The 15,377-nt window shown below is 62.7% G+C and overlaps 8 protein-coding genes across 8 annotated transcripts in view; 3 read left to right on the top strand and 5 right to left on the bottom strand.

Moving 5' to 3' along the window:
• Window positions 1-500, bottom strand: part of ACA1_271250 (uncharacterized protein) — a gene marked incomplete at both ends in the record, with an annotated part of 2,602 nt that extends 2,102 nt beyond the window's left edge. The window contains 2 exons of the mRNA XM_004336555.1: window positions 142-261; window positions 446-500. Of these exons, the coding sequence (XP_004336603.1) occupies window positions 142-261; window positions 446-500 (175 nt within the window). The remainder of the gene's footprint in view (window positions 1-141; window positions 262-445) is intronic.
• A 177-nt stretch (window positions 501-677) lies between these two features.
• Window positions 678-1,388, bottom strand: ACA1_271260 (uncharacterized protein; the record flags this gene model as incomplete). Its single annotated transcript, XM_004336556.1, has 3 exons — window positions 678-751; window positions 871-901; window positions 1,086-1,388. 3 exons carry the CDS (start codon window positions 1,386-1,388, stop codon window positions 678-680), a joined length of 408 nt encoding a protein of 135 aa, XP_004336604.1.
• A 622-nt stretch (window positions 1,389-2,010) lies between these two features.
• ACA1_271270 (atpdependent rna helicase ddx6, putative) lies at window positions 2,011-3,604 on the top strand (the record flags this gene model as incomplete). Its single annotated transcript, XM_004336557.1, has 5 exons — window positions 2,011-2,344; window positions 2,405-2,643; window positions 2,716-2,967; window positions 3,064-3,217; window positions 3,360-3,604. The coding sequence occupies 5 exons, from the start codon at window positions 2,011-2,013 to the stop codon at window positions 3,602-3,604; spliced, it is 1,224 nt and encodes a 407-aa protein (XP_004336605.1).
• A 319-nt stretch (window positions 3,605-3,923) lies between these two features.
• Window positions 3,924-6,181, bottom strand: ACA1_271280 (uncharacterized protein; the record flags this gene model as incomplete). Its single annotated transcript, XM_004336558.1, has 11 exons — window positions 3,924-4,044; window positions 4,129-4,196; window positions 4,304-4,412; window positions 4,546-4,613; window positions 4,757-4,876; window positions 4,989-5,100; window positions 5,208-5,374; window positions 5,524-5,590; window positions 5,734-5,823; window positions 6,007-6,056; window positions 6,146-6,181. The coding sequence occupies 11 exons, from the start codon at window positions 6,179-6,181 to the stop codon at window positions 3,924-3,926; spliced, it is 1,008 nt and encodes a 335-aa protein (XP_004336606.1).
• Window positions 6,182-6,364: 183 nt separating this feature from the next.
• ACA1_271290 (uncharacterized protein) lies at window positions 6,365-7,602 on the bottom strand (the record flags this gene model as incomplete). The annotated part of the gene is made up of 6 exons (XM_004336559.1): window positions 6,365-6,549; window positions 6,686-6,797; window positions 6,919-6,990; window positions 7,115-7,208; window positions 7,314-7,465; window positions 7,531-7,602. The coding sequence occupies 6 exons, from the start codon at window positions 7,600-7,602 to the stop codon at window positions 6,365-6,367; spliced, it is 687 nt and encodes a 228-aa protein (XP_004336607.1).
• Window positions 7,603-7,831: 229 nt separating this feature from the next.
• On the top strand, window positions 7,832-8,851 carry ACA1_271300 (Rpl7A, putative; the record flags this gene model as incomplete). Its single annotated transcript, XM_004336560.1, has 3 exons — window positions 7,832-8,159; window positions 8,249-8,478; window positions 8,561-8,851. The coding sequence occupies 3 exons, from the start codon at window positions 7,832-7,834 to the stop codon at window positions 8,849-8,851; spliced, it is 849 nt and encodes a 282-aa protein (XP_004336608.1).
• Window positions 8,852-9,023: 172 nt separating this feature from the next.
• Window positions 9,024-12,684, top strand: ACA1_271310 (uncharacterized protein; the record flags this gene model as incomplete). The annotated part of the gene is given in 12 exon segments (XM_004336561.1): window positions 9,024-9,086; window positions 9,194-9,281; window positions 9,439-10,691; window positions 10,812-10,883; window positions 10,948-11,050; window positions 11,122-11,289; window positions 11,499-11,548; window positions 11,693-11,749; window positions 11,925-11,999; window positions 12,178-12,243; window positions 12,445-12,523; window positions 12,542-12,684. 12 exon segments carry the CDS (start codon window positions 9,024-9,026, stop codon window positions 12,682-12,684), a joined length of 2,217 nt encoding a protein of 738 aa, XP_004336609.1.
• Window positions 12,685-12,950: 266 nt separating this feature from the next.
• ACA1_271320 (cudAlike protein, putative) lies at window positions 12,951-15,003 on the bottom strand (the record flags this gene model as incomplete). The annotated part of the gene is made up of 3 exons (XM_004336562.1): window positions 12,951-13,054; window positions 13,204-14,357; window positions 14,675-15,003. The coding sequence occupies 3 exons, from the start codon at window positions 15,001-15,003 to the stop codon at window positions 12,951-12,953; spliced, it is 1,587 nt and encodes a 528-aa protein (XP_004336610.1).
• Window positions 15,004-15,377: the final 374 nt, after the last annotated feature.

The following is a 15,377-nucleotide window of genomic DNA, read 5'->3' on the forward strand; positions in this document are numbered from 1 at the left end:
TGGAAGTTCTCTCCGACCACATCGAGCACGTCACTGCACGCGAGGCCGCGCATGAGCACCGCGCAACCGCCTTTGTTGTTGGTGGGGGGGGGGGCACGAAGCCCGCCGGCGCGTAGCAACGCAATGGGCGGAGGAAGGAACGGGGCACGTCGACGTACCGGTAGATGGAGTTGATCTTGGTCTTGGTTTCGTCGAGGAGCGCCGCGATGTCGAGCTTCTCCACCTTGGGCGTTGATGAGCCACTCGCGCCCTTCCCCTGTTCTGTTGTTGTTGGCGCAGTTGACCCGAATCGAGCGTGAGCCGAGGGGGCGACAACAACAACAACAACACAACTCGAGTGGCTCCGGAGGGGGGGGGGGCTTACTGGTCGGGGTTGCTCCGGAGGCCTTGTCGGAAGAAGAAGGAGAAGGAGACTGCTGTTGCTGCTGTTGAGCGGGTGCGGTACCGGCACCCTCGTCCTGGGGCTTGCCGGTCTTGTTGCTGGTCTTCCTCTTCCTCATCTTCTTCTTCCCCCTCGCGGTGCTGACGAAAACAAACAAAAAAGAAGACCAAGTCAAAGAATGTGGGCCTCTGCGTTCCGGCAAAAAAAAATACAATTACAAAATACAACAATAAACAGAGGAGGCAATCTAGCCGTTGCACACACGCAGGAGGAGCACAGGGTTTTGCTGCGACGATCAGGAATAAAGGGCGGACATGCTGGTGGTCCGGACGCTGGGCAGATCTGAGGGAGGAGCCTGCTCGAATGCATCTGCACATTGGCGACCACCACCCCGCCGCGAACGAAGAGTGAGACTTGCATGTCTGCGCAGGAGCGCGAACCAACGAGGAACCCACCTTGTGCAAAGAGCTGATCATCCTCCGCGGTACCGTGCCCGAGCGCGAACCGCCCCACGTCCTCCTGTACCGTACCACGTGTTGGTTTAGAGAGAGAGAGAGTGCGCGCGTCTCTTCGTTGTGCGTGCGTGCGTGCGTGCGTGCGTGCGTGCGTGCGTGCGTGCGTGCGTGCGTGCGTGCGTGCGTGCGTGCGTGCGTGCGTGCGTTGAACATTGCAAAAGAACGAAAGAAACCAGGCGGCGGAGTACGCTAGAAGAAGAGAATGCTCGGCCTGCGTCGTGCTCCTCGCCGCCGGAGGAAGTGGCCGCGGTGTCGTCCTCGTCCCAGTCGAAGGCAGACGACGCGTCCTCGTCCCAGGCCCCTCTCTTCTTGCTGCCCTGTCCCCAATCACCCGTGGCCTCTAGCTCGATCTCTCGCAGCACCTGCGTCACAAACCACTCAGCAAACCAGCCGAGGAGTGTCTTGTCGTTTGCTGTTGGCTCCCGTTTCCGTTTCCGTTTCCGTTTCCACCACCAGACAAAGAACAAGGGGACTGGAGCACGAACCTTCATGAACTGATTACGACGTCGCCATCGGTAACAGCAAAAGAGAAGGAGGCCCAGAACGACTAGAGATGCGAGAATTATGGCTCCTATGGCAGCAACCGTCGAGGCATTGTCTTGCAAATCTCCCAGCTGCATGCAGTTCTTGGTGTAGCAGGGAAAGAGCGGTGCTGTCCTCTTCGCTCGCTGTTCTTCCTTTTCCTCTCCCTTTTCCTTGAACAAGATTTTTCACCAAGCCATTCCAGGATAAATCCTACAAACGGAAGCGAGGTCAACGAGAGGCGGTCGTGCCGTGTACGCAAATCGACAGCAGCACACACATCAAGGCCGCATCGGCCCGCCCTTATCGCCCCGCCAGCAACAACACAACTTTAGTGCGGCGTTTGCAAAAGACATGGAGCAGCCCCCATCATCCCAAGGCCAGCCCGCCAAGGGGTACGCTCTCCGCCATCTGATCTCATCTCCACGCGTTATTTTCTTTATGCCTTCAGCCCCTTCAGTGTTGTGGTGTAGTGTTGTATGGAGTGTGGAGAGTAAGCCAGCAAATTTGCGGTGGGGGGGTCGGTGCGCGGGCGTGGCCATGTGTGCCGTGAAGCGGCAGTGAAGGAGGCTGATGAATTAGCGGTCTGTGATGGCGTGCGATTATAGGGGCAACTACTCGGACCTGCAGAAATGGAAGGAGAACGTACTGGAAGGCCGACCGCGCATCGATAAGTCGCTCCTCACCGAAGACGTGACAACAACGAAGGGTAACGAATTTGAAGATTACTACCTCAAGCGAGAGCTCCTTATGGGCATTTACGAGAAGGGATTTGAGAACCCCTCGCCCATCCAAGAAGAAGCCATCCCCATCGCTTTGGCAGGACGAGACATCCTGGCACGCGCGAAGAATGGAACCGGCAAGACGGCGTCCTTTCTCATCCCCGCACTCGAGCGCATCAACACTGAACAAAACATCATCCAAGGTACTCCTTTCATTCCCCCTCGCGCCCGAGATCGCCTGGCTGAGCTTGCCTCTCGTTTAGCCCTCATCCTCGTGCCCACGAGAGAGTTGGCCCTGCAGACTTCGCAGGTTTGCAAGGAACTCGGCAAGCACATGAACGTGAAGGTCATGGTCACCACTGGCGGTACCAGCCTCAAGGAGGACATCATGAGGCTCCACAGCGTGGTCCACATCCTGGTCGCCACTCCCGGCCGAGTGCTCGATCTCGCCAAGAAGAAGGTCGCCGACCTCAGCAAGTGCACGTTCATGGTCATGGACGAGGTATGCCCCCCCCCCCAAATCGATCGCTAATCGTTAGTGATCGGGCGCACTCATCATGCGTGTGATGTGCAGGCCGACAAGCTTCTGTCGCCTGAGTTCCAGCCTCTCGTGGAGCAAATCATCGAATTCACGCCGGACGAGAGGCAAATCCTCCTCTTCTCGGCCACTTTCCCCATCACCGTCAAGGATTTCAAGGAACGATTCCTGCGGAAGCCTTACGAGATCAATCTCATGGAAGAACTCACCCTCAAGGGTGTCACCCAGTACTACGCCTTCGTCGAGGAGAGGCAGAAAGTGCACTGCCTGAACACTCTCTTCTCCAAGGTTTGCCTCCTCCTCCTCCTTATTTCGCGCGCGCAACGTTACTCGTCTCGCTTCTGATCTGGCGCTAATCTAATCTCGCACCTTTGATCGTTGCAGCTTCAAATCAACCAGTCGATCATCTTCTGCAACTCTGTCAACCGAGTGGAGCTGCTGGCGAAGAAGATCACGCAGCTGGGCTACTCGTGCTTCTTCATCCACGCCAAGATGCTGCAGTCCGACCGTAATCGCGTCTTCCACGAGTTCAGGAAGGGTGTGTGTAGAAATCTGGTGTGCACAGGTTCGTACCCCCCTCTAACCTCTCAACCTCTTCTTCTGTGCAGAGGCCATATAACCCAACTCTGACACGCTGCGTGCTTCCTGCACTCACTCTACTCTTTGGTGCCAATGGGCAGATCTGTTCACGCGAGGAATTGACATCCAGGCCGTGAACGTAGTCATCAATTTTGACTTCCCCAAGAACTCGGAGACCTACCTTCACCGCATCGGCCGCTCGGGCAGATTCGGACACCTGGGCCTGGCGATCAACCTCGTGACCTACGAGGACAGGTTTAACTTATTCAAGATAGAGCAGGAGCTGGGTACTGAGATCAAACCCATCCCTCCCGTGATCGACAAGAGACTGTACGTGGCCTACTAGCGCCGCCCCCCGGCACCACGACCACGACGACCACGACCGCAGCGGCAGCGAACGCCCACCCCAGCCGCAGCGAAGGAGGCCCCAACCCGCTCTCACGCCCTCGCTCTGCAATAAACCCCTTGGTCGCACCGCTCAACCCCGTCTTCGCCTGCTAGCTCCCCCCCCCCTACTTCTCGCCGGCGCAAGAGCTCTGTGTCCTTCTGAGAGGTCCCAAACGCTTCTACCCCCCCCCCGTGGCCCGTGCCGGCCATGCTGTACAAAAAAAGGCCACACCAAAAAGGGCCTTGTGTGCGTGTGTGAGCGCGCTTGCCGGCGCGGCTCAGGAGTCCTCGTGGGCGGGGGCGAGGGGCTGCGGCCTGGGCCGGTCGTGCTGGGCGCTGCCAGCTTCGGGCTGCTCCTTTTGGGCCATCCGCTCGTCGATGGCTTGCATCGCCAGCGCACTGTGCCGCAGAGACACAGCGGCCGGGGGTGAGCACAGCACTCAACAACGGCACCGGGGAAGGGGGGGGGGCAAGAGTGTGTACCGCCTCCTCTCCGAATCGAAGGTGCTGGCCTTGGCGAGCGCCACCTGTGCCCCGAACACGGGATTTCCCTGCATGCACGCCATGCACGCCGCGCCACCACACATCGGCAGCCGATCGGTCGCGGGTGGCGTCAGCCCAAGCGCCAGCGCATGCAGCATGCGAGGCGAGGGCGCACCTCTTCCAGGTCGGATGGATGCCCGGCCAAGGGGCCGGGGTCCTTGGGGCAGCACCTGAACAGGACCAGCACCTTCCACACCGCGCTCTCCAGGGGCGTGACAAGGCCCCTGCGCGGATTCGCATCCCACCACCGCCGCCGCCGCCACGCCCGCGATGATGAGTGCCGGCGGGCTGGGCGCAATAATGGGCGGCGGCGCACCACCATGATGGCGGCGGCGGTGGCGGGAGGGCAGCACGTACTGCATCTGCTCGGGCAGCAGGGTGGCGAAGGCGAACTCGGCGCTGTGGTCCCCCACCGTGGCGCCCCTCTGCGCAGGCACGCACACACCCATGAGTGAGGGGGAGGGGGAGTAGGTCGGGGAGCCGCCGAGACGGAGCGACCCCCCCCCCCTATGTAAGGTACCACAGCAGTGGTGGTGGTGGTCGTGGTTGTGGTGGTGGTCGGAAGTACCTTTTGGAAGAAGCGGAGGTAGGTCCACGAGAAGAGGACCCCGAAGAAGGTGAAGGGCTGCGCGTAGCCAAAGAACAGCGCCGTCGCGCACTCGAGCGCCACCAGCAGCGCCGGCAGATGCTGCAGTTCGTGCCACCCCCCACCCCCACCCCCGGTCAGACATGGAGGCCCTCAATGGAGCGCGGGCATGAGGGCGGCGGCGGCGGGGTTGGTTGGGTTATGGGTTGGGCACCTTGGCGCGGAGGGGCAGGTAGAGGGCGAGGAGCTCGCTGTCGGGGTGCAGCTGCTTCATCGCCACCGCGTAGCCGGCGAGAGCCCCGGCGAATCCGCCAAAGCCGGAGAACCTGTCAGATTCCGCATCGCATCGGCAAAGTTGTGTCAATGAGCGGCGTGCGTGTGCGTGGTGCGTGGTGCGTGTCAGGAGGAGGAGGGGTGGGCCGGAGGCGCGTACAGCAAGGCTTCGGTCTGGAAGAGGGAGTAGAGGAACACGGCGGCGATGAAGGTGGCCACGGCGGAGAGGGCGTTGACGACCAGGGTGAAGCGCAGGAACTCCTCGGGTCCCCACAGGGGCTCCAGGTAGCGCCCGAAGAGCATGATCGACACCACGCTCATGCCGGCCTGGCGCGGCGTCCATGCAGTTGGTGTGTGCGTGGTGTGTGTGCGTGGTGTGTGTGCGTGGTGTGTGCGTGTGTGTGTTGGGTGATCAGCGCAGGCCGTTTGTGGTGGCTGGAAACAGCTTGTGAGGAGGGAGGGGGAGGGGGAGGTACGGCGAAGAGGGAGAGTTCGTAGAAGCTGCACGTGACGAGGTTCCACACGTACATGTGCCCCACGGTGCTGCGTGGCAGAGAAGAGGAGGGGGGGGGAAGCGTGCTGAGGGTTCAAGTGCGCCATCGCGTGGCGCGCAGCACCGCGGCAACGACACGCGACACGCGCGGCACACACACGAGAGAGAGGAGAGGGGCCGCGGGGAGGAGTACTAGCCCGGGACCAGGGCGAGGTAGTGCTGAGCGGTGGCAGGGGCCAGCAGCCGGAGGAGGGCCACCCCGAGCACAGCCCCCGCAAGGGTCCTACCGGCCCACCATAACCACCATAACCACCATTACCACCACCCCCCCCCCAACAGAGACAACAAACCACCACCGCCGCGTGGGAGCGAGAGAGATGAGGAGGAGGGGTGGGAGGGGTACGTGGCAGCAGCAGCGGCAGCAGCAGCAGCAGCGGGTTGGAGCAATGCGAGGAGGTGATGGTACCGGGACAGGGGCGGAATAGAGGAGAGGGGACCACCTTCGTCCTGGCCTCCCTGTTCGCCCCCCACCCACCACGCCAGCGGACGCATTAGACCACGGCCTCGTGGTTTGCAGCGGGGGAGGGGGGGGGTCCTTTGCGTACCATGCGATCTCGTAGGTTGGTGCGCGCCCACTCCATCTTTTGTTGTGTCCCTTTTTTGTTTTTGTTTTTTATTTATTGAAATTTATTTATTTAGCAATTAATTTGGGCGAAGTGCAGGCGACACGTGGCGCAAGGACTGTACACGGAAGAAGAGGCGAGGGAAGGAGCAGAAGGTGCGGCAGCACACAGTGGCCACATCAGCATCATCATCATCGTAAGCTACCAGTTGGCGAGCTCGCCCTGCGGTACGGAGGGGAGCCCGTAGGGATCGGAGGCGCCCGGCCCCTGCCCCACGGGTGGTGCGGGCAGGGGGGACTCGCCGCCCATGGGCGACGTCACGGCCTGCAGGTAGGACGGAGAAGCCTCCTCCTGGCCCCAGTCCTCCTCTCCCAACGCCGCCAGCTCTGTTTAGTGGTGCAATGCGTGCGTGTGTGTGTGCGTGTGCGTGTCAGCCAACACGTCGCCACAACAAAGGACGGCGCCGTTTTTGACAAAGGCTCAGATGTTGGAGCGGAAGCAGGAGAGGGGGTGGCGGTGTACCTTCTTCGAGGTCGGCCTCGTCGAACTCTTCGGGCACTCCGTAAGAGCGGGAGAGGATGTCCTGCACCTCGTTTGAGGTCTCGTAGAGGTCCTCCATGTCGTCCCAGAGATTCTGCACACGCACGCCCCCGTCGTGTGTGTGTCGTGTGTGTGTGTCGGTGGCCGTCGTCCGGGAATCACAGTCAGTTGGTCGGTCGGCCATTCACGACAAACTTGGAGGAAAGGAGGAGGACCTCGATGTCGCCGATTTTGACGTCCTTGAATTGCTTCTGCATGGCCACCTTGGCGTCCTTCATCGTTTGCACCTGGAAACGTAGACATAGATACAGAAATAAAAACATACGGCGGGTGATCACGGCGGTCAGATGGAATGCGCGTGCGTGGTTCACATAAGAGCTCGAGCAGGTCCTTTTTGGAACTGCGGCGTACAATGGTGACGGTGTCCTGGAGGGTCTGAGTCATCATTTGGGCTTGCTCCATGTTGAAAGACTGGCCCATGAGCTGGTCCCGCTGCTGCTCGTACCTGTCGTGCGAGTGGTTGCGACGTTTGCACACAAGGGCTGGTTCGTTCTTTTTGCCTCAAAAAGAAAGGGAGGCCATGGTGGGTGATGGGAGGTGCAGCACGTACATTTTCTTTTGCTTCATGACCTTGAGCGCACGCTGTTTGATGCCATTTTGTGCAGGACCAGGGCGCGTTCGCTGCATCTGCTGTCTGTACCGAATCAACTCGGCGTCGAGCTTCTTTATCCTTTCATCGAGCGCCTCGCATCGCTTATCAACCTACCGAAGGACGTGTCGGCCCAACATCAAGAGTTGAATTGGGGGGGCACGAGATGCATGGGTACCGAGGCACTGGCTTCGGCAAGAGTGGGGGTGGGCTGCTGGGGCTTAGCCGAACCGCCAAAAAATCTTCTCATGGTGGATGGACCTGTGCAACCACAGAGGGCTCTACAAAGGCAAGCTGCGCAATCTTGCAAGATGATGATCTCACCTGCCGACTTTTCTGTGTGCTGTCCGTTTTGTGTCGACAGCTTGGGGAAAATGTTTGAAAGGGGATTGGTGCCCGAGAGAAATGTGTAGCGTGAGCGCGGCAAAAAAGTCCTTTCTCTTTTCCTTCTCCTCTTCTATCGTTCGTCCGTATCCGCCATGCCCAAGGAGACCAAGCAGAGACGCGGAAAGCAGGTGGCGGCTGCCCCCTACGACAAGAACGCCAAGGCCCCCGTCAAGGGTGGCAAGAAGGCTGTGCCCGCCCAGCCCGCCAAGAAGGCCAACAAGGGTCCTTCCCCCGCTCTGTTCGAGAAGAGGCCCAAGAACTTCGGCATCGGTCAGGACATCCAGCCCAAGCGTGATCTCACCCGCTTCGTCAGATGGCCCAAGTACATCCGCATGCAGAGGCAAAAGCGTGTGCTTCTCCACCGCTTGAAGGTCCCGCCCACGATCAACCAGTTCACCAGGACCCTTGACAAGAACCTTGGTACCCATTCACTCTCTCAAAGTTAAGCTGCGACTTCCTTCCGCTAGGTATGGTTTGCTTACGCGTTTCTATTTTCAATCCCTGCACAGCCAAGAACCTCTTTGCCTTCGTGGACAAGTACAGGCCCGAGACCAAGGCCGAGAAGGCTGACCGTCTTAAGAAGAGGGCTGCCGAGATCGCCGCTCTCAAGAAGGGTGAGCAGCCCCCCGCCGTTGCCACGCCCTACTTCGTGAAGTACGGCCTGAACCACGTCACGTCGCTCGTTGAGAGCAAGAAGGCTAAGCTCGTCGTGATCGCTCACGATGTTGACCCCATCGAGGTATTTATCCCGCTTCCCAATGCCGCGGCTGTGTCTCATCATCGAGTTTATGCTAATCGCAAACTATTTCCCCCCTGCTTAGCTCGTCGTGTGGCTGCCCTCGCTTTGCAAGAAGGTCGGCGTGCCCTACTGCATTGTGAAGAGCAAGTCCAGGCTCGGCCAGGTGGTCCACAAGAAGACCTCCGCCGTGCTCGCCATCACCAACGTGAGGAAGGAGGATCAGCCTGCCCTCGCCACCCTGACGAAGGCCATCCAGGAGAACTACAACGACAGGTATGACGACCTCAGGAGGCAGTGGGGCGGTCTTCAGCTCGGCCGCAAGTCCGTGCACAAGCAGAAGGCCAAGGCCAAGGCTGCTGCTGCCAACCAGTAAGGCTCTTGACCCGCGCTCTGCACACTCCGTAATAAACCAAAAACATCCAAACATACGCCTTTATCTTCTCAGCATTCTCTCCGTGATCACATTCCTCTTGTCCCACTCAACAAATCAAAAATAAATAGAAATAATCATTTTTGTCACGCGCAAGCAGTCATCAGCTGTAGTGATGATGATGGAGCAAGAGGGGCAAGCCGACCTCGACCACGCCATTGACTCTTGGCTCGCTCGTGTACGCCCTCTCTCCAGTGCTAGTACACCCACCAGTGGCCATGCACGCCAACGCTTCCGTGCGCCGCTGCGGCTTTTGCGTACGTGTGGGTGTGTGGCTGATCTCAGGATGCGCTGGCCGGCCTCGGCCGCGCCGTGGGCTCTGTTGGAGCCACGACGTCAGCTGGTGGAGCACCTTCCCCCCTCTCCTCCCCCTGTACGTCACCGACCCCACCCGCAACGGCAGCTGCCCCCCCACCCCCCACCCCATCACCGCCTTACCCCGCTTGCATGGCGTGGCGACGTCCAACAACCATCACCACCATCACCATCATCCGTGGCTGCACGTTGCACACTGTCACCCGCGTGCGCAGCAGAAGAGCGCGAGGTGCCCACTGGCGCCTCCTCCTTCTCCTCGTCATCGTCGTGGTCATCGTCGTTTCCGGACGTCGTTCCCTTCCCACCCTCCGGAGCGCCCCTGGCCCACGCTCACGCGATCCCGCCGCCCACCCAGATGCCTGGCACCGGGCACCTCGAGGAGGAACTGAGAGCAGAAGGACAAGCTGCGCCGCACCACCACCACCACCACCACCGCCAGCAGCAGCAGCAGCAGGAGGAGGACGGAGGAGGAGAAGGCGACCGAGAGGGCAGCGGCCGCAGCGGCGCGGACGTCGTGATGGCGGGGTGCGCATCTCCAGTCGCACCGCCGCTCTCGTCGGCGGGCGCCGCTGCTGCGCCGTGGGGCGGCATCCTGGGCCACCTGGGCTCCATCGCCTCCACGCTCGAGCCCCTCTTCCCCTCGGCCGCTGCCTCTGCAGACATGGCGGGGGCCTCACGACGACCCACCTCCACGACAACGATGACGACGACGACGCACCCCCACGACAGCGATGACGACGACGCCTATCATGGCGGTGACCATGATGCCGCCCGCGGCCAGCGACCCGCCTCGTCGTCGCCGTCGTCGCGGGAGCCATGGGCGGCCATGCGCCCCCCGTCTCATTGCGGTGGTGCTGGTACGGGGCTGGCCAAGGGCCGCGGCGTGGAGGAGACGCCCCTCATGGCACCGGCCCCGTCGAGCGACGGCCTGGGCCTGGGCGGCAGGCCCTCTTCCTCCGTGCACTGGGCGTCGTCGTCGTCCCGTCTCACCGATCGCCACCACTGCCACCACCTCGACGACGACGACGACCACAACGGCGGCGGCGGCGGCGGCTCCGCTTCTTCCCACCACCACCACCACTATCCGACTCCGCACGCCCCGCAAGCCGCCGACTGGCGCGGGAACCACCACCTCCGGCCCCGTCCCCGCCACCTCGACGACCACGACGACCACGACGGCGGCGGCAGTGGCGCCACTCGCAGTGATGGCAGCGACCACCCAAGCCGCCGCCATCAGCAGTCACAGCCACAGTCACAGCCGCAGCGTCCGCGGCGTTGGGAGAATGCGGGAGGGGAGGGCGCAGCTGGAGGCGCCCCTACCTCCTCTTCCCGCCACCATCGCCAGCAGCAGCCGCCGCCGCCGCCGTCGCTCTTTTCTCCTGCTCCCCCGCCGGGCACGGATCGGGCGACGCCCGTCTCGCGCTTGGACCGCGACTTTGCGAGCTTCCGCCGGCAGCTCGTCCCCTCGGTACCCCCCCCTACCCCCCAACTTCTTCTTCTTGCCGCCGCTGGCCTCCGCTGACGCGACGCGCCGTCTCGCCTGGGCGTACCCCCCCACCGGCAACCCTCCTCCTCCTCCTCTCCGCAGCAGCAGCAGCAGCAGCCGCCGCCGCCGCCGGAGCGGGTGCGCAGCCGGCCAGACCCGCGTCTCTCGTCGGACGTGTCCACGCCGCCGCCGCCGCTGCCGACACGATCTTCTTCTTCTTCTTTGTCGTCGTCATCAGGAGGAGGAGGAACAGGTGGTGGTGGCGGTGCCTGGTGGTCGCCTCTGTCTGGAGGGCCAGAACCCCAGCGGGTGTCCGGTGCTGCTGTACGCGGCGGGGCCACGTACGACCACGACCACGACCACGACCACGACGACGAAGAAGAGGAGGCACGGGATGCGCTCCTCGGGGCAGGAGAAGCCAGCGGGCCGGCCCAGCAGCCGCCGCCGCACGCGGGGTCGTGGTCGTCGTCGTCGTACGGGGATTTCGTGCGGGGCACGACCGACTGGCTGGCCCTCAATGAGGCTCTTCGCAAGAACGGCCTACCCACCCTCTCCTTCATCTCCCGCCCCGCCCAAAGCCGTACGCCCCCCTCCTCTCCCTTCCTGCTCCTGCCCCCCCCCCGGATGCTGCTGCTGGCTGCTGTTGGTGATGATTGATTGATTGCTGATGACGGGCGACGGCGGCGATGATGCTGCGTATCCCTGCACGCATGCATGCATGCATGGATGGATGCGGCGGCGGCGGGGGGGGGGTCGTTTTGTGGCCACCAACGTTGCGGTGCGAACCAGTGGGCATTCCCAACCCGGCCCACGAACGAGCGCTCTTCCGTACTTTCGAGGTTGGCCTCCCCCTCCCCAACGTCATGGCTGCCGGCTTGCCCTCCCACCACCAGCCACCGCCACCAGCCGCCACCACCATGGCACCATCCATATCACCGCCAATCGATCGGGTGGGCTGAAGGCGGGAGGCGGGTGATGTGTAGGAGGCGCTGGTGCAGCTCCATCGGCGGGCTCTGCTCCTGGACCAGCTCATCGAGGTCGTCCACCCTCCCCCCCACCCGTCTTCTTCTTCTTCTTCTGCTTCTTCCTCTCGTTGGCCGGTGAGGCCCTCGGTTGCCGCCGGATGGACCTCCTCCTCCTCCTCCTGGGTCCCGCCTCGTGGGCTCACGGGTCTGCTCACCACCACCACCACCAAACCACCACCACTGCGTGCAGGCCAACAAGCGGGCAGAGGCGCGCGTGGCCAAGTACAAGGACGAGGCCGCCCAGCTTCGCCTGCAGCGCGACAAGGTACCTCACCCGGTCGGTGCCCATGGGTGGGCGGGTGGTGGGTAGCCGCACGGCACACGGCGCTGCGTGTCGCCTCGCGGCCACGGACACGTTGGGTCGCGTCGCGTCGCGTCTGGTCCTGTCCTCGCTGCCTCCTCATATTCTCTTGTATTCTCCTCCATTGCGGGGGCAGCTGCAGCGCTGTTGGCTGGAGACGGAGTCCTCCATCGAGACCATGCAGCAGCAGTACATGCGCAAGCACAACGTACGTTACGCTACGCTCTTCTTACGTTTTCTTGTTTTCTCTGGTGAGCCCCTGCCCCCCCCCATCTATTACGATCGGCCGACTCACGGGCGGCAATATGGGGGACTGTTGGTTGTTTGTTTGTTGGGTGGTGTGCGGTGGTGCGCCTGCCTCCTCTTATCCCCCCCCCCACCAATCTCTTTTGCCCTTTTGGCATACCAGGAGCAGCTGGAGGACTTCTTCAAGCTCCGCAAGGAACACGACCACAACCTGCACACACTCAAGGTGCCCCTCCTCCATCGTGCGCGGATCCACGCAGCCGCGGGCCTTCAGCGTAGTGGTTTGCCGCGCAGCAGCCTAGGACCGAAGCTGACGCCGACCTCCGCACAGGAGCAAGAGCGGGCGTTGCAGGCCAAGGACCTCGAAATCGCCGCCCTCCGGCGACACCTGGAGCGGGGCTGAGGGCCGGAGCAGCAGCCCGCAGCAACCACCGCCCACGCCCACGCCCACGCGCCACGAAGGCAGCCCGCTGTGGTGGGCGAACATGGAAAGGTCTGCAGTCGTAGTAGTAGTAGTATGTACACACGTGTTGCATTTCTCGTGATCGGTCGGTCGGGAAAGGAGGGCGTCCCTCTCCCCCGCGCATTCGCCTCTCATGCGTTCTCTTCTCTCTCTCTCTCTCTCTCTCTCACTTCCTGGTGGTGGTGGTGGTGGTGCTGCCAAGGAACTCACGAGGAGCCGAAGACGGGGAAGTCGACGGTGAGGAAGTCCTTGTAGAACTGGTCTATCCTGGCCAGCTCCTGCTGGTGCGGACACACCACGCACGCGCACCCTGTGTCCACCCCGCCCCCGCCCCCGCCCCGCCCACAACAAAGCACGCAAGGACGTCAGCACGTGGTAGTTCTCCTCGTGTGTGGCGGAGGAGGTGAGGAGGTGAGGCCTCGTCGTCGTCGTCCGCAAGAAGGGCATCTCGCGTCGTACCTTCGGAGGGGTTGTGGTCGGAGGGCTCCTTCTTGACCTGCTTGAGTGGGTTGAGTGCGGTGACGGCGCACGTGAAGAAGGTCCCCACACGCTCGGCGTCCTGGGATGAGGCCCGTCGCATGAAGCGCCGGATGCGCGCCGCCCTTTCTTCGAACGGCAGCCGCGCGTAGACCGCCAGGAACTGCTCCAGGCCCTGCTCCAGCTCGTCCACCGGCTCCGCCGCTGCGGAACTGCTCGTCGTCGTGGTCGTGGTGGGGTGCATGAGCGACGGGTCGTTGGCCGCGTCCTGCTGCCCATAGGCGTGGTGATGGTGGCTGTGGCCGTGCAGTTCGCTGCTCATCGAGCGGGCCAGGCAGGCCGAGCCGTCCGAGTCTTCGTCGTCGTCGTCCTCCTCCTCGGCCTCGTCGTCGTCGTTGCTGCGGATCTGGAGGGAGCGCGGCGGCGACGGGAGGCGCGGGTGCTGCTGGACGTGGAGCGCGGCGTGGAAGCCGGCGCCCATCATCAACGAGGACGGGGACGGTACGCCGAATGGGCTCCCGTTGCCGCCGCTGCCGCTGGAGAAGGCGAGCGAGGGCGACGGCAGCGAGAGCGAGGGCGAGGGGGCCGGCGGCACGGAAGACGACGACGACGAGGAGGAGGAGGGCAGCGGGAACGGGTGGGAGTGGGAGAGTGGGAGGAGGGGTTCGGGGCTCGACGAGTCGCCCAGGGGTGGCATCAGGAGCGAGCTCGCGGCGGCGGCGGCGTCGGGGTTGAGGCGGCGGCGCTTGAGGAGGTGGTCGACGAGGCGGTGCTGGCGGCGCTGGTGTAGCTCGATGCGGTGGACGGCCTCGATGAGGAGGTCGTTGAGGGAGCGCTTCTTGGACTGTGTCTTCTTTTTGGACTGCTTGGGCTTGGAGATGACCTTGATGGGCTCCGACACGAGCTCGAGGGGCGGCACCAGCGGCTGCCGGGTCTTCTGCTGGAGGGCGGCCACCCGCACCCGGAAGAACATGTCCTCGTGCTGCGACGTGAGCACCTTGATCTTCATGTTGAGCGTCACCTGGTCCCCGCTCTCGTTCACTACCGGCTTGTACTCGATCGGCTTCGTCTTCACGAACGACACCGGCTTCAGCGCCTCGCTGTCGTATACCAGCGACGCCTCCAGCGCCAGCCACCTGCCCGCACAAGGTTACACACACGAACGCAACGCGCACACGACACGCGACACACGACACACACGATCAGCGCACAATGCAATGATGGCACACCACGACGACGACACGTATACACGACACAAACAGGCGAGGACGAGAAAGCAGTCCGGGAGGAAGAGGAGGGAAGCGAGAGACGAGAGGGGAACGAGAGGGAGGAGCCGAAAGGGCGGATGGACCACCACCACCAGCCAGCACCAGCCACCGCGTGGTGAAGGCAAATAAATAAATAAATAGGGGCGATGGGTGGTGGTGGTGGCGGTGGTGGGCAGGGAGCGTACTTGAGGCTGAGGGGCGGCGGGGCGTCGGTGGCGGAGGCGGGGCGGGGCGGCTGGGCGAGGGCGATGTGGAGGGCGAAGGGGCAGGCCTTGACGACGACGTGCACGTTCTTCTGGAGGCCGTTGCGGGACACGCGCTCCACCACCGACGACGTCTGCCGCACCAGCGCCAGCTGCGGACCCTCGAGGGCCGCCACGCCCGCCATCGCCCGCAGGTCCTCCTGCAGGCCCAGCCCGCCGCTCCCGCCGAGTCCGCCTCCCGCGGCCGCGGCCATGTGGCCCACCACCACCGGCGGTGGAGGGAAGTACTGCGGTTGCTGCTGCTGCAGCATTTCTTATTATTTTTCTTATTACTCTGTTCTGGTCTCTTTCCTTCTCTCCTCCTCCGCCTCGTGTGCGTCTCCTCTCTACAAAGTGGTCGTCTTCTTATGGCGGTTTGGATGCTGCTGCTGCTCTGCTTCACCTCGGGCAACACGTAAGGGACCCGCTACGTGCCGGGGGGAGGGCTGCTGTTGTTGTCGTTGTCGTGCCTGCGCGCGTAAGTCCCTGTTGGTGTTGTCCGATAAACCGCGCGTGTCGTTGGGAGGGAAGCTCCGTAATGAAGGGGGGGGGCAGGTGTTGGTTACTTCTCGTGCGCCTCGGGCGAGAGAAAACAAAAATAATTCGGTGCCTTCCTTTGTCGGCAGGCCCGCCCGGCCAACAACAG

This window comes from Acanthamoeba castellanii, assembly GCF_000313135.1.
Source record: "Acanthamoeba castellanii str. Neff unplaced genomic scaffold scf7180000084771, whole genome shotgun sequence".
Lineage (NCBI taxonomy): Eukaryota > Discosea > Longamoebia > Acanthamoebidae > Acanthamoeba > Acanthamoeba castellanii.